This window comes from Aethalodelphis obliquidens, unplaced genomic scaffold (genome assembly GCF_003676395.1).
Source record: "Aethalodelphis obliquidens isolate GAN/ISIS:26980383/991018 unplaced genomic scaffold, ASM367639v1 scaffold31, whole genome shotgun sequence".
In the NCBI taxonomy this organism is placed as follows: Eukaryota; Metazoa; Chordata; class Mammalia; order Artiodactyla; family Delphinidae; genus Aethalodelphis; species Aethalodelphis obliquidens.
In genome coordinates, this window is record NW_020837975.1 from 11,036,650 (window position 1) to 11,051,114 (window position 14,465).

General features: G+C 42.5%; 1 protein-coding gene across 2 annotated transcripts in view; it reads right to left on the bottom strand.

The window, feature by feature from the left end:
- SAYSD1 (SAYSVFN motif domain containing 1) overlaps positions 1 to 13,123 on the bottom strand; it is a 38,587-nt gene extending 25,464 nt beyond the window's left edge. For both annotated transcript variants that reach the window (XM_027127143.1, XM_027127142.1), the window contains exons 1-2: positions 12,823 to 13,123; positions 6,838 to 7,546 (exon numbers count right to left, since the gene is read on the bottom strand). In XM_027127143.1, the coding sequence (XP_026982944.1) occupies positions 7,196 to 7,546; positions 12,823 to 13,029 (558 nt within the window). In that variant the 5' untranslated portion in view covers positions 13,030 to 13,123 and the 3' untranslated portion in view covers positions 6,838 to 7,195. The remainder of the gene's footprint in view (positions 1 to 6,837; positions 7,547 to 12,822) is intronic.
- Positions 13,124 to 14,465: the final 1,342 nt, after the last annotated feature.

Genomic DNA, 14,465 nt, shown 5'->3' on the forward strand with positions numbered 1-14,465 from the left:
CATTAAACGTACCAACATTCACATTATAGGGATCCCAGAAGAAGAAGAGAGAGAAAGGGCCTGAGAAAATATGTGACGAGATAATAGCTGAAAACTTCCCTAACATGGGAAAGGAAAACAGTCAACCAAGTCCAGGAAGTGCAGAGAGTCCCAGGCAGGATTAACTCAAGGAGGAACATGCTGAGACACATAGTAATCAAACTGACAAAAATTAAAGACAAAGAAAATAATAAGAGCAATAAGGGAAAGGCAACAAATAACATACAAAGGAATCCCCATGAGGTTATCAGCTGATTTTTCAGCAGAATCTCTGCAGGTCAGAAAGAAGTGGCACGATATATGATAAAAGGATAAAAGGAAAAAAGTGATAAAAGGAAAAAATCTACAACCAAGAATACTCTACCCAGCAAGGCTCTCATTTGGATTGATGGAGAAATCAAAAGCTTTACAGATAAGCAAAAGTTAAAAGAATTCAGCACCACCAAACCAGCTTTAAAACAAATGCTAAAGGAACTTCTCTAGGTAGAAAAGGCCACAACTGGAAACAAGAAAATTACGAAACGGGAGAGCTCACTGGTAAAGGCAAACATACAGTAAAGGCCGGAAATTATCCACACACAAACATGATATCAAAGCCAGCAATCATGAGAGGAACAGGATATTTCAAAAATGCAGGATATTTGAAATGCATTTGAAATTAAGAGATCAGCAACTTAAAACATCATGTATTTATACAGACTTCTATATCAAAAACTCATGGTAACTGCAAACCAATAATCTGTAATATACACACAAAAAAGAAAAAGGAATCCAAACACAACACTGAAAATAATTATCAAATCACAAGAGAAGAGAACAAAAGAGGAAAGGGAGAAAAAAGACCTACAAAAACAAATCCAAAACGATTAACAAAATGGCAATAAGAACATACATATCGATAACTACGTTAAATGTAAACAGATTAAATACTCCTACCAAAAGACATAGACTGGCTGAATGGATACAAAAACAAGACCCGTATACATGCTGTTTACAAGAGCCCCCCTTCAGATCTAGAAACACATACAGACTGAAAGTGAGGGGATGGAAAAAGGTATTCCACGCAAATGGAAACCAAAAGAGTAGCAATGCTCATATCAGACAAAAGAGCCTTCAAAGTAAAGACTGTTACAAGAGACAAAGAAGGACTCTCCATAAAGATAAAGGGATCAATCCAAGAAGATATAACAATTGTAAATATACATGCACCCAACATAGGAGCACCTCAACATATAAAGCAAATATTATATAAGGCACCTCAATATATAAGGTGTAAATTATATATGGCAATATATAAGGCAAATGTTAACATATATAAGAAATTCTGGGAGACTTTAACACCCCACTTACATCAATGGACATATCATTGAGATATAAAGTCAATAAGGAAACCCAGGCCTTAAATGACACATTAGAGCAGATGGACTTAATTGATATGTATAGAGCGTTCCATCCAAAAGCAGCAGAATACACATTCTTTTCAAGTGCACATGGAACATTCTCCAGGATAGATCACATGCTGGGCCACAAAGCAAGCCTTGGTAAATTTAAGAAAACTGAAATCAAATCAAGCATCTTTTCTGACCACAATGCTATGAGATTAGAAATCAACTACAAGAAAAAACCTGCGATAAACACAAACATGTGGAGGCTAAAAAATATGCTACTAAATAACCAATGGGTCACTGGAGAAATTAAAGAGGAAATCAAAAAATACCTAGAGACAAATGAAAACGAAAACACAACAATCCAAAACCTATGGGACACGGCAAAAGCAGTTCTAAGACAGAAGTTTATAGCAATACAAGCTTACCTCAGGAAACAAGAAAAGTCTCAAATAAACACCTAACCTTACATCTAAAGCAACGATGGAAAGAAGAACAAACAAAACCCAAAGTTAGTAGAAGGGAATAAATCATAAAGATCAGAGAAGAAATAAATGAAGTAGAGACTAAAAAAACAATAGAAAAAATCAATAAAACTAAAAGCTGGTTCTTTGAAAAGATAAACAAAATTGATAAACCTTTAGCAAGACTCATCAAGAAAAAACGGGAGAGGGCCCAAATTAATAAAATTAGAAATGAAAAAGAAGTTACAACCAACACCATAGAAATACAAAGGACCGTAAGAGACCACTATGGGCAACTATATTCCAATAAAATGGACAACCTAGAAGAAATGGACAAATTCTTAGAAAGGTACAATCTCTCAAGGCTGAACCAGGAAGTAACAGAAAATATGAACAGACTAATTACAAGTACTGAAATTGAATCTGTGATTTAAAAACTCCCAATAAACAAAAGTCCAGGACCAGATGGCTTCACAGGAGAATTCTACCAAACATTTCGAGAGAGTTAACACCTATCCTTCTGGAACTATTCCAAAAAATTGCAGAGAAAGGAACACTTCCAAACTCATTCTATGAGATCACCAACACCCTGATACCAAAACCAGACAAAGATACCACAAAAAAAGAAAATTACAGGCTAATATCACTCATGAACACAGATGCAAAAATCCTCAACAAAATAATAGCAAACTGAGTCCAACAATACATTAGAAAGATCATACACCATGATCAAGTAGGATTTATCCCAGGGATGCAAGGATTTTTCAATATCTGCAAATCAATCAGTATGATACACCACATTAACAAGTTGAAGAATAAAAACCATATGATCATCTCAATAGATGCACAGAAAGTTTCTGGTAAAATTTAACATCCATTTATGATTTTAAAAAACCAAAAGAAACTCTCCAGAAAGTGGGTATAGAGGGAAACTACCTCAACAGAATAAAGGTCATATATGACAAACCCACAGCTAACATCATACTCAAGGTGAAAAGCTGAAAGCATTTCCTCTAAGATCAGGAACAAGACAAGGATGCCCACTCTCACCACTTTTGTTCAACACAGTATTGGAAGTCCTAGACACAGCAATCAAAGAAGAAAAGAAATAAAAGGAATCCAAAGTGGAAAAGAAGTAAAACTGTCACTGTTTGCAAATGACATGATACTATACACAGAAAATCCTAAAGACACTACCAGAAAACTACTAGAGCTCATCAATGAATTCAGTAAAGTTGTAGGATACAATATTAATACACAGAAATCTGTTGTGTTTCTACCCCTAACAACAAAAGATCAGAAAGAGAAATTAAGGAAACAATCCCATTTACCACTGCATCAAAAAGAATAAAATACCTAGGAATAAACCTACCTAAGGAGACAAAAGACCTGTACTCCAAAAACTATGAGACACTGAAGAAAGAAATCAAAGATGACACAAACAAATGGAAAGATACACCATGTTCTTGGATTGGAAGAATCAATACTGTCAAAATGACTATACTACCCATGGCAATCTACAGATTCAATGCAATCCCTATCAAATTACCAATGGCATTTTTCACAGAACTAGAACAAAAAAAAAAATAAAATTTGTATGGAAACACAAAAGACCCCAAAAAACCAAAGCAATCTTGAGAAAGAAAAAGAAAGCTGGAGGAATCAGTCTCCCTGACTTCAGACTATACTACACAGCTACAGTAATCAAAAGAGCATGGTACTGGCACAAAAACAGAAATATAGCTCAATGGAATAGGATAGAAAGCCCAGAAATAAATCTATACACCCATGGTCAATTAATCTATGACAAAGGAAGCAAGAATGTACAACAGAGAAGACAGTCTCTTCAATAAGTGGTGCTGGGAAAAGTGGACAGCTACCTGTAAAAGAATGAAATTAAAACATCCTCTAACACCATACACAAAAATAAACTGAAAATGGATTAAACACCTAAACGTAAAACCAGATACTATAAATCTCCTAAAGTAAAACATAGGCAGGACACTCTCTGACGTAAGTCGCAGCAATATCTTTTTAGGTCCATCACCTACAATAATGGAAATAAAAACAAAAATAAACAGGACCTAATTAAACTTAAAATCTTTTGCACAGCAAAGGAAACCATAAACAAAACAAAAAGACAACCTCCAGAATGGGAGAAAATATTTGCAAACGATGCAACTGACAATGGATTAATCTGCAAAATATAAAACAGCTCATGCAGCTCAATATCAAAAAAACAAACAATCCAATCAAAAACTGGGTAGAAGATCTAAAAAGACTTTTCTCCAAAGAAGACATACAGATGGCCAAAAGGCACATGAAGAGATGCTCAACATCACTAATTATTAGAGAAATGCAAATCAAAACTACAATGACGGGGCTTCCCTGGTGGCGCAGTGGTTGAGAATCTGCCTGTTAATGCAGGGGACACAGGTTCGAGCCCTGGTCTGGGAAGATCACACATGCCGTGCAGCAATGAGGCCCGTGAGCCACAACTACTGAGCCTGCGCGTCTGGAGCCTGTGCTCCACAACAAAAGAGGCCACGATAGTGAGAGGCCCGCATACCGCAATGAAGAGTGGCCCCCGCTTGCCGCAACTAGAGAAAGCCCTCACACAGAAACGAAGACCCAACACAGCCAAAAATAAATTAAAAAAAAAAAAACACCAACTACAGTGAGGTATCACCTCAAACTGGTCAGAAAAGCCATCATCAAAAAGTCTACAAATAATAAATGCTGGAGAGGGTGTGGAGGAAAGGGAACCGTCCTACACTGTTGTTGGGAATGTAAATTGGTGCAGCCACTATGGAAAACAGTACGGAGGTTCCTCAAAACTAAAAATAGGGCTTCCCTGGTGGCACAGTGGTTGAAAGTCCGCCTGCCGATGCAGGGGACATGAGTTCATGCCCCAGTCCGGGAAGATCCCACATGCTGCGGAGCGGCTGGGCCTGTGACCCATGGCCGCTAAGCCTGCGCATCCGGACCCTGTGCTCCGCAACGGGAGAGGCCACAACAGTGAGAGGCCCGTGTACCATAAAAAACACAACAAAAAACAAAAAAACTAAAAATAGAGTTGCTATATGATCCTGCAATCCCAATCCTGGGCATATACCTGGAGAAAACAATAATTCAAAAAGATACATGTGATTAGAGACCTAAATGTAAGACCGGACACTATAAAACTCTTAGAGGAAAACATAGGAAGAGGAAAACATAGGAAGAACCCTCTTTGACATAAATTACAGCAAGATCTTTTTTGATCCACCTCCTAGAGTAATGGAAATAAAAACAAAAATAAACAAATGGGACCTAATGAAACTTAAAAGCTTCTGCAAAGCAAAGGAAACTACAAACAAGATGAAAAGACAATCCTCAGAATGGGAGAAAATATTTGCAAACAAATCAATGGACAAAGGATTAATCTCCAAAATATATAAACAGCTCATGCAGCTCAATATCAAAAAAACAAACAACTCAATCCAAAAATGGGCAGAAGACCTAAATAGACATTTCTCCAAAGAAGACATACAGGTGGCCAAGAAGCACATGAAAAGCTGCTCAACATCACTAATTATTAGAGAAATGCAAGTCAAAACTACAATGAGGTATCACCTCACACCAGTTAGAATGGGCATCCTCAGAAAATCTACAAACAACAAATGCTGGAGAGAGTTTGGAGAAAAGGGAACCCTCTTGCACTGTTGGTGGGAATGTAAATTGATACAGCCACTATGGAGAACAGTATGGAGGTTCCTTAAAAAACTAAAAATAGAATTACCATATGACCCAGCAATCCCACTACTGGGCATATACCCAGAGAAAACCATAATTCAAAAAGACACATGCACCCCAATGTTCACTGCTGCGCTACTTATAATAGCCAGGTCATGGAAGCAACCTAAATGCCCATCCACAGATGAATGGATAAAGAAGATGTGGTACATATATACAATAGAATATTACTCAGCCATAAAAAGGAACGAAATTGGGTCATTTGTAGAGACATGGATGAATCTAGAGACTGTCATACAGAGTGAAGTAAGTCAGAAAGAGAAAAACAAATATCATATATTAACGCATATATGTGGAACCGAGAAAAATGGTACAGATCAACTGGTTTGCAGGGCAGAAACTGAGACCCAGATGTAGAGAACAAACGTATGGACACCAAGGGGGGAAAGTGGCGGGGAGCGGTGGTGGTGCTGTGATGAATTGGGAGATTGGGATTGACATATATACACTAATACGTATAAAATGGATAACTAATAAGAACCTGCTGTATAAAAAAATAAAATAAAATTCAAAAAAAACAAACAAAAAAACAACAACAACAAAAAGATACACACACTACACCCTTCTTCACTGCAGCACTATTTACAATAGCCAAGACATGGAAGCAACCTAATTGTCCATCAACAGAGGAATGGATAAAGAAGATGTGATATATATACACACAATGGAACACTACTCAGCCATAAAAAGGAATGAAATAATGCCATTGCAGCAACATGGATGGATGGACCTAGAGATTATCATACTAAGTGAAGTTAAGTCAGAAAGAGAAAGACAAATACCATATGCTATCACTTATATGTGGAATCTAAAAAATGATACAAATGAACTTATTTACAGAAACAGACTCACAGACATAGAAAACAAATTTATGGTTACCAAAGGGGAAAGGTCGGGGGGAAGGGATAAATTAGGAATTTGGAATTAGCAGATACATACTACTATATATAAAATAGATAAACAACAAGGACCTACTGTGTAGTACAAGGAACTATACTCGATATTTTATAATAACCTATATGGGAAACGAATCTGAAGAAGAATATATATCTGAAACATTTTGCTGAACACCTGAAACTAACACAACATTATAAATCAACTATACTTCAATGAAAAATAAATTAATTTTAAAAAGATTTAAAGAGAATATTTACTTTATACAGTCTTGATGTACCAAACGATTACTTCAAACAGCTGGGTATTTTGAAGTTATCTCCCCAATGCCCTCTTAGTGCTCTAAAAATCACCTCTCTCAAATAAAGAGACAAACAGGTCTCCTTTCTTAAGCGTCTCTCTTTTTATAAATTGCATCACACCCACAGTGAATGTCTTCCTGGGAGTTTCACCAAAACCAAAAGAACTTCTGATATAAAACTGCAGCAGGAAATCGGGGAAAGAGTGTGGAATTGCGGGGTCACAGAACTGACCCGCAAGCTGTCCTTAGTCAAACCCACAAGTCGGTGCCTCAGGGGTGAAAGGACCTTGGGAGGCCAGCCGACAGCAGGGCTGGTCCTATCTCCCCTGCAGGGGTCGCAAGTGCAGCTCGCGCTCCAGCTGCTCCGCAGTCAGGGTACCCTGGATGGCCTCGCAGCCCGGGTTGAACACGGAGTACGCGCTCTTCTCCCCCTCCGTCTTCTCCTCGGGGCCTCGGGTCCCCACATACATCCAGTAGAAGAGGGACAGGACAAAATAGGCCAGGCCAAATTCCAGTTGCACAAACAGTCCCAGCAGGACCAACCAGAGGAGCACCTTCAAGAAGGTGATGTTGGTCAGGAGAGACTGGTCCTGCGGGGGCGGGGCCGGCGGACGCTCGGCTGGATTCCCCGGTGGCTGTGACGCGCGGCCCCCAGGCCGAGCCGCTCCCTAGGGCACACACAAACAAACCAAAGTAAGAATAATGGGCAGTGGGGCCGGGAGGATCAAAACCGATCTGGAGAGACAGCTGTCCTTGCTCAGGAAAGGCTTCCGGCTCATCTGTGTCTATTTTCTGGCCCTGCTCTCTAAGACAACCATCTCCAAAGAGCTCCTATGCATTCTGCTCCAACAGAATCAAAACTGATCAGTGAGACGTGAGCCGATGAAATCCTTAACAGCGTTCAGAGGGATTCCCATCTGAGGCAGACATTTCCTCAGATTAATCTGTTGCTAACAGGAGCTAATTTTTGCCTGGTACAGAGACTCCCCCGTAATTGATAAGGCAGTGACCACATGCTTCCCACACAGAATCAATATATGTTTGCTGCTTTGTCTAGAGGAGCTAAAATTTTGTTGAGTGACATGATTCTAAAATGAAGACTACACCAGAAACAGGAAACAAAAATCCCTTCCACACATTAAAAAGAAAGTCACTGTTATAGCCACAACCTTTCCATCCCCTGTGACCATCCTACACACCCCCAGGATCTCCTAACTGGACTCCCCACCTCCTAACTCTTCCCTCCCCAAACCATCCTATGCGTAGCTGCTAAATGGATCTGCTAAAACACCCATCAACCCCCTGCTCACAAACCTCTGACAAATTTTTATTGCCTACGGGTTAAAATTTAAACTCCTTGGGCTGGAATCCAAGGCCTTGCATTCACTCAACAGACAGAAATGCCAGTACACAGGCCCCTGCGCTGTGTGCTAATGGGAGACACAGGTACTTAAGGAGCTTTAGGGTGCTTGATCTCCAGTCCAGTATTTTGCAAACTTTTTTGGGTATGACCCACAATAAGAAAGACATTTTGTACTGCAACCCCACACATATATATCAGGGGAAAAAAAGGTCACAAATCAACAAATACCTTCCTTACATATGAACCTCTGATTTTCTATTCTATTTTTTTTAATTTAGTTTTAACAGAGGACTAGATCCTCTAAATTGATTTCACCACCCACTAATGAGTCATGACTTGCAGTTTGTAAAACAGTGGTCTAAAACTTTTCTGAACAACATGATCCACCATCTATTGCTCTATAAATGAACACTCTACTCCAGTTCAACTGGTCTTAGGACCCAGAGACATTGCCCCTCGGTGGCCAGGAATAGCCTCTGCGTCCTCTCCATTCCTCAGCAACTTGCTTCCTCCAGGCAAGCATGACTGGTGAACTGTATATGCCCCGACCTCCTGGGCCATCAAGGAGGGTGTCCCCTCTGCCACCTAGAGCTCTGAATGGCTGTTTCTCAGCACCAAACTATTCGTCATTCAAGTGTCTCTCTTTTAATACAGGTCACATGTGTCCCTAGATTGTTGCACGAGGCCCCAAGCTACCATTTATTATCTTCTGGTGTCTCCAGAGCCAAACACAGTACCCCACACATAAGTTCTCAATACATAGCAGGCTTTTAGCTCATTTATTCAATTATATCTCTTATCCTTCACGTGGCAATTGAAAAGGGACCACAAATATTATTTGGTCTCAATTAAAAATACAGGTCATCTGATTTATGTTGCTTCAGAAATTCTATATTGTTCAACCCTTGATTTTTAGTATCAATATTGTAATTACTACCTTTTCAATTAGATTGGAAAGGTTCTTAACATATAATCAACAACCCCCCCACACACACAAACACACACATTTATTAAACAAATAAATGTCCCTTTCAGATGTAACCAGTGTGCACAATAGGGAAATCACTGAAGGTCTTAGCAGGGAACTAATACAATCTGATTAATATTTAAGACTACTCTGGCTGCCAGGCAGAAAATGGGCTGCAAGAGTAGAAGAAAGGAAATTGTTAGTAGCTCATGCAGGAGGCCCAGCAAGACAGGATCAGGCAGAGATCAGGGTGGTGACATGGAAGACGGAGAGAAATGATGGATACAGAATACATCTTAAATGTGTACGACTTGAAACTCACAGTAGACTGAATTCATTTTATTATTGAAGGAGTATAACAAGAATAATGCTATGGCCACCATTTACTGTGTGCCTTCAAGATGCCTGATCTGTAATCCAGCAAGCAGGTATTATTATTCCCAATTTACTGATAAGAAAACTCTGAGGTGTAAGCAACTCCCCTAAAGTCACACGGCTGGTGACAGGCAGAGATGAGTTTGGTCTAGCATCCTAGGATGATCTCCCTCCAAAGCCCTTTTTACTTAATTAGGGCCTTTATGGGGGGTGGTAAGGGGAAGGGTTAGAGAGCTAGAAGGAGATGAGGTGGGGTAGGGGGTTAAATGAACTGGAAAAGGGAACAAACAAAGAGGGGGGATAAGGAAATTCCTCTGCCTCATTTGGCATTTGTTTTAGAACCAGCGTGCCTTCTGCTGTAAAAGCTGTGTGTGGAAGCGTTTGTGGTCACCACAGTCACCACAGCACATATGGTGCAGTTTAGGGAAGGGAATTCCGTTCCTTGAATGCCAAGCTGCTTCCCACCTCAGGGCCTTTGCACTCGTGGTTCCCCTCTGAGAAGAAAGCCCCTTCCTCTCACACCACCTGGCTGGCTCCCTCTTCTACAAACCTCAGTAAAAATGTCACCACATGGACGCTTGGCCTGTCCCAGGTTGCTGCAAAAGTGGCTCCTTCTTATGAAAATGGTGAGGTCACCTCCTCAGTGAGTCCTCCCTGCCCACCCAATTTAAAGTGGCACTCTGCATCCCTCACCCCCGATTCACTATCACAGCACCCTGGGTCCCCCCCACCTTTTTGTAGCATTCATCATTCTGTTCTTTCAACTCGAAGGCAAGTTCTGTGAGAGCAGGGCTTTGTCTTTATCACACTGTCTCCTGGGATACAGGAAAGCAGCTGGAACACAGTGGGCACATGAGAGGATTATACTGAATCAATGAATGCTGATGGGGGAAAGGGAAACGTTAAAAGATGACTCCTGGATTTGAGGGGGTGAGGCAAAGGCTGTGCTTGGCCAGGTGACGCCAAAGAAGGAGAGCATTTGAGCAGTGGGCCAACCTGAGGCAAGGCTTGGAGGGGAGGAATTGCAGGATGACTGTGGGCAATGGACCTTGGGGCTAGATGGTGCATTGGGGGCCTGGGAGGGAGATGGGGGTTGGGTGGGGGGCTTGGCAGGATTTTTTTAAAGTTACAGGCATATCTGTCCTAATGTGGTAGACGCTTGTCACAGAAAGAAATATTTTATTTTAGTGGACTGCTTTTCCCCAAACTAAATTCGAGAGTGAGGGAAGGAGGTGGATGCCTCCTTGTCAATGGCCAGTAAAAAGAAGCAATTAGAAACAGAAGGTTAAAGAAATCTCTGACAAGCCACTGTGTGCCACCTAAATTATTAGGTAGAGATAGATTATAAATTAGGGGAGAAAAAAAGCAGTTTAATGAGAATTTCACACCAGAACAAACCCAGGAATGGTAGCTGAGTCAATGAAAATGAGCTTCAAAGTTCCTCATGAAAAAACAGAGTAATTAATAAGAAGCACTGGAGGTCCAGCATTTCCTCTCATCCCTTTGTCAGGCCATCAGCTTTTGGGTTTTTAATAATGAAAACTTTCTCCAAGTTCAGCTTCTCTGGATCCAACTCAATGATCTCATATTCCTTTGGAAATGAGACATACAGTCAAAACCTCATTGTGTGGACTACAATGTAACTGGGAGAGGAAAAGAGATAGAGGAAATGGATTCTAAAATCCTAACCAGGGACTTCCCTGGTGGCGCCGTGGTTAAGAATCCGCCTGCCAATTCAGGAGACATGGGTTCGAGCCCTGGTCCGGGAAGATCCCACATACCATGGAGCAACTAAGTCCGTGCATCACAGCTGCTGAGCCTGTGCTCAAGAGCCCGCAAGCCACAACTACTGAGCCCACGTGCCTAGAGCTTGTGCTCCACAACAGGAGAAGCCACCGCAAGGAGAAGCCACAAAGAGTAGCCCCTGCTCGCCCCAACAGGGGAAAGCCCATGCGCAGCAACTAAGACCCAACACAGCCAAAAATAAAATAAATAAATAAATTTATTTTAAAATAAATAAAATCCTAAGCAATTGTGCGCAGTGAGTTCTAATCAACAATAAAGTCATCCTGAGACAAACTGCATGCAAGGAAATGGATTGTTTGAAACCTGCTGCACTCACTTTCTACAAGTCAGTTGGAACCCTGAGTGTCATGGAGAATAATATCTAATCCAAACTGAGTAACAGTAAGCTCTCCTTGATTACAAAAAAAAAAAAAATCCTTAAAACCAGATGTGGTCCAGTGATAGATGAACTGAAGTAATTTTAAGAGTAAGGTACATTTTAATTTTCAAAAGGAATTTTTGGCTGTTACTGCACTTGGGAGGGACAGAGGCCATGTCACAGATTGCCTCACAGCACAGATATCCCCTTGATGTTTTGTCCTGTATTCCCACATAGATGCTCCAATCTCACACTCAAGTCATCACCTTGCCACCTTACTCATGAGTGAAAACGAAGATACTGAGACGTGAATAGGAAATTACCAAAGACTCACAGGGTGAAAAGGATATCATACTAATCTATATATTGTCTTCGCCTTGAACATTCATTGTTAAACTTGAATAGGGCTTGCTAGTTCAACAGTGAGACAAAGGTACATGCCACCACGGCAGTCAGTTACCACACTTTTGCGAATTCTGTATTCAAATGCCATTTCTAAAGCGCAGGCTATCTGGGTGACTGGCTGCATGTGGCCCAGATGCGAACTCAAATGAAACTTTAATTACTGCCACTTTTTATCAGAATCCAATTAGACCTTTTACCCTCCATTAGCAGAGGGCTGTGACTCAACACCGTTGTGGAGAGGTTTCCCAAAGCCACCGGGGGCACAACGATAACGCAACTCGCTGTGAATAACACAAGATCCTTTCTTCCAGGATCCTAGACCCTCCCTTCAAACCTGGAGTCGGAGCTGCGTGGGTCGCGGGCTGGAAGGAAAACGTGGAAGCCACTCATCAGGGCCCAGGCGAGAGGCTGGAGACGCGAGGGCCCGCCCCCGAGCTGGCGGGAGACGCCAGCAGCCCCGCCCCGCCACCGAAGGCCCGGCTGGGAAGCTATGGAAGGAGCGTGGCTGGCAGGGCGGGCTGCTTCTTGACGCGACGAGGTGGGGGCTGGGGGTGTTGCCACCACGTGGTGGCGGGGCGGGGCCTCGGCAGGGCCTCGGCGGAGCTGCCTGAGAGGCCAAGTCGGCGGCTCACAAGCCAGGTACCCGGGGGTGAGGCCTCGTTTCTCTCACCTGAGCGAGGTTGGGCTGGGCCTGGGCACTCGCGGGCCTCAGTTTCCAAACCAGGAACCGTTTTAGCAAGCCTGGGGCTGCCTTTGGAGTCGCAGCTGCTTCCGCCTTCTCTCCCGAGGTTTGTGCACGCTGCCTCGAAGTGCTGGGTTCGGCCGCCAGCCCGGCGCGCTTCCGGGCCTCCCGGAACTCAGCTAAGCGCCTCTCCATAGCGCGCACCCCGTTTCCCGCGCTCCCGAGAACGCGCGCGCGCCCGCTCGCAGGGGCACCTGTCCCGGCTTTGACCGGCTCAAGGCTGCAGTGCGCCTGCGTAGCGGCGGCTGTATGCTGCGCGTGCGCGTTGTGGGCCTGGGGCTCAGGCCGGGCGTTCGCGGAGTTTGTGACGTTTAGTGAGCTGAGTATACAGCTAGTTGTTCCCTCCAAACGCGTGGACGCGGTGTTCACGTCCTCGCCCCGGCCTCAGCTCTGCCGTGCTCCATCTCACTTCAGGGATCTGCTCCCTAACAGGTGGAGTATCCTCTAGCAGTTGAGCAGATTGAGATTGAGAAAGTGGACCTGGGGCATTGAAGAAGGCCCGTGGTCTGTGGGATGTTCTGGTGTCAGAAGGAAGGCAGGATACAGCCTACCCTTTTCCTTTTAGCCGGTTTGCCAATCTTAGCACTTTGGAAGGTTGCTTTCTCACTGATCATTTGGCAGGCAGTCTGTGCAGACCTCTCACTGGTCTGCCGCGCTGGAAACTACCTGTTGATGTGTCTAGATGGGCCAGAAACTTAAAACAAATCTTTTATTGGGGTGCAACTTAAAATACACAAATGTGAAGTGTTTGGCTCAGTAGATCTGTATTAGGTGTATACCTATATAACTATTACCCAGATAAAGAACGTTTCTAGTGCCCAGAGGACTCCCTTGTGTCCTCTCCCAATTACTACTCACCCAAAAAAGGTCACAGTTCGGGTCAGGAACTGTTAGATTTTTAAAGCTCTAAGCATCTAGCTAAGTGCCACTCACTTAATTGAGGCTCAAATATTTCTTCGATCTTGCTGAGTGTGAGTCAAGAAATCAGATGACCTAGAATGGAGTCTTTCATTCACTTAGCAAATATTTATTGAGAACCCTCTACGTGTCAAGTATCATACCAGGGATGCTGGGGTGAAGGAAACAAACCCTTGTTTTCGTAGTGCTTAGCATTCTAAATGGGAAGACTAATGCATAATTACATATTTATATTTAATGTAATGTCAGGTACTGATCAGTGCTGTGAAGAAAAGTAACGTAAGGAATAAGGATGTTGGGGTTGTTTTGAGCCAATGACCAGGGAAGGCTTCTCTGAGTTGTCATTTGAGCAGAGACCTAAATGAAATGAGTGGTGGAGGCATGTAGATATCTGGAGAAGAGTGTTTCAATCAGAGGAAACAGCAAGTGCAAAGGTTCCGAGACCTCAAGTACTATGCTTGACCTGCTCACAGAACATTAAGGGTCAGTTCGGCCTTACAGGCCATGGTGGAGACTTTATACTACATTCTGAGTGTGATGGTAAGCGACTGGAGGATTTGAGTAGATGACATGATCTGATGTATTTTTAAAGGATCACACTGGCTGCTGGAGGTGGGACCCTGGAAGAGGGCAAGTATAGAAGGAGGGAAACA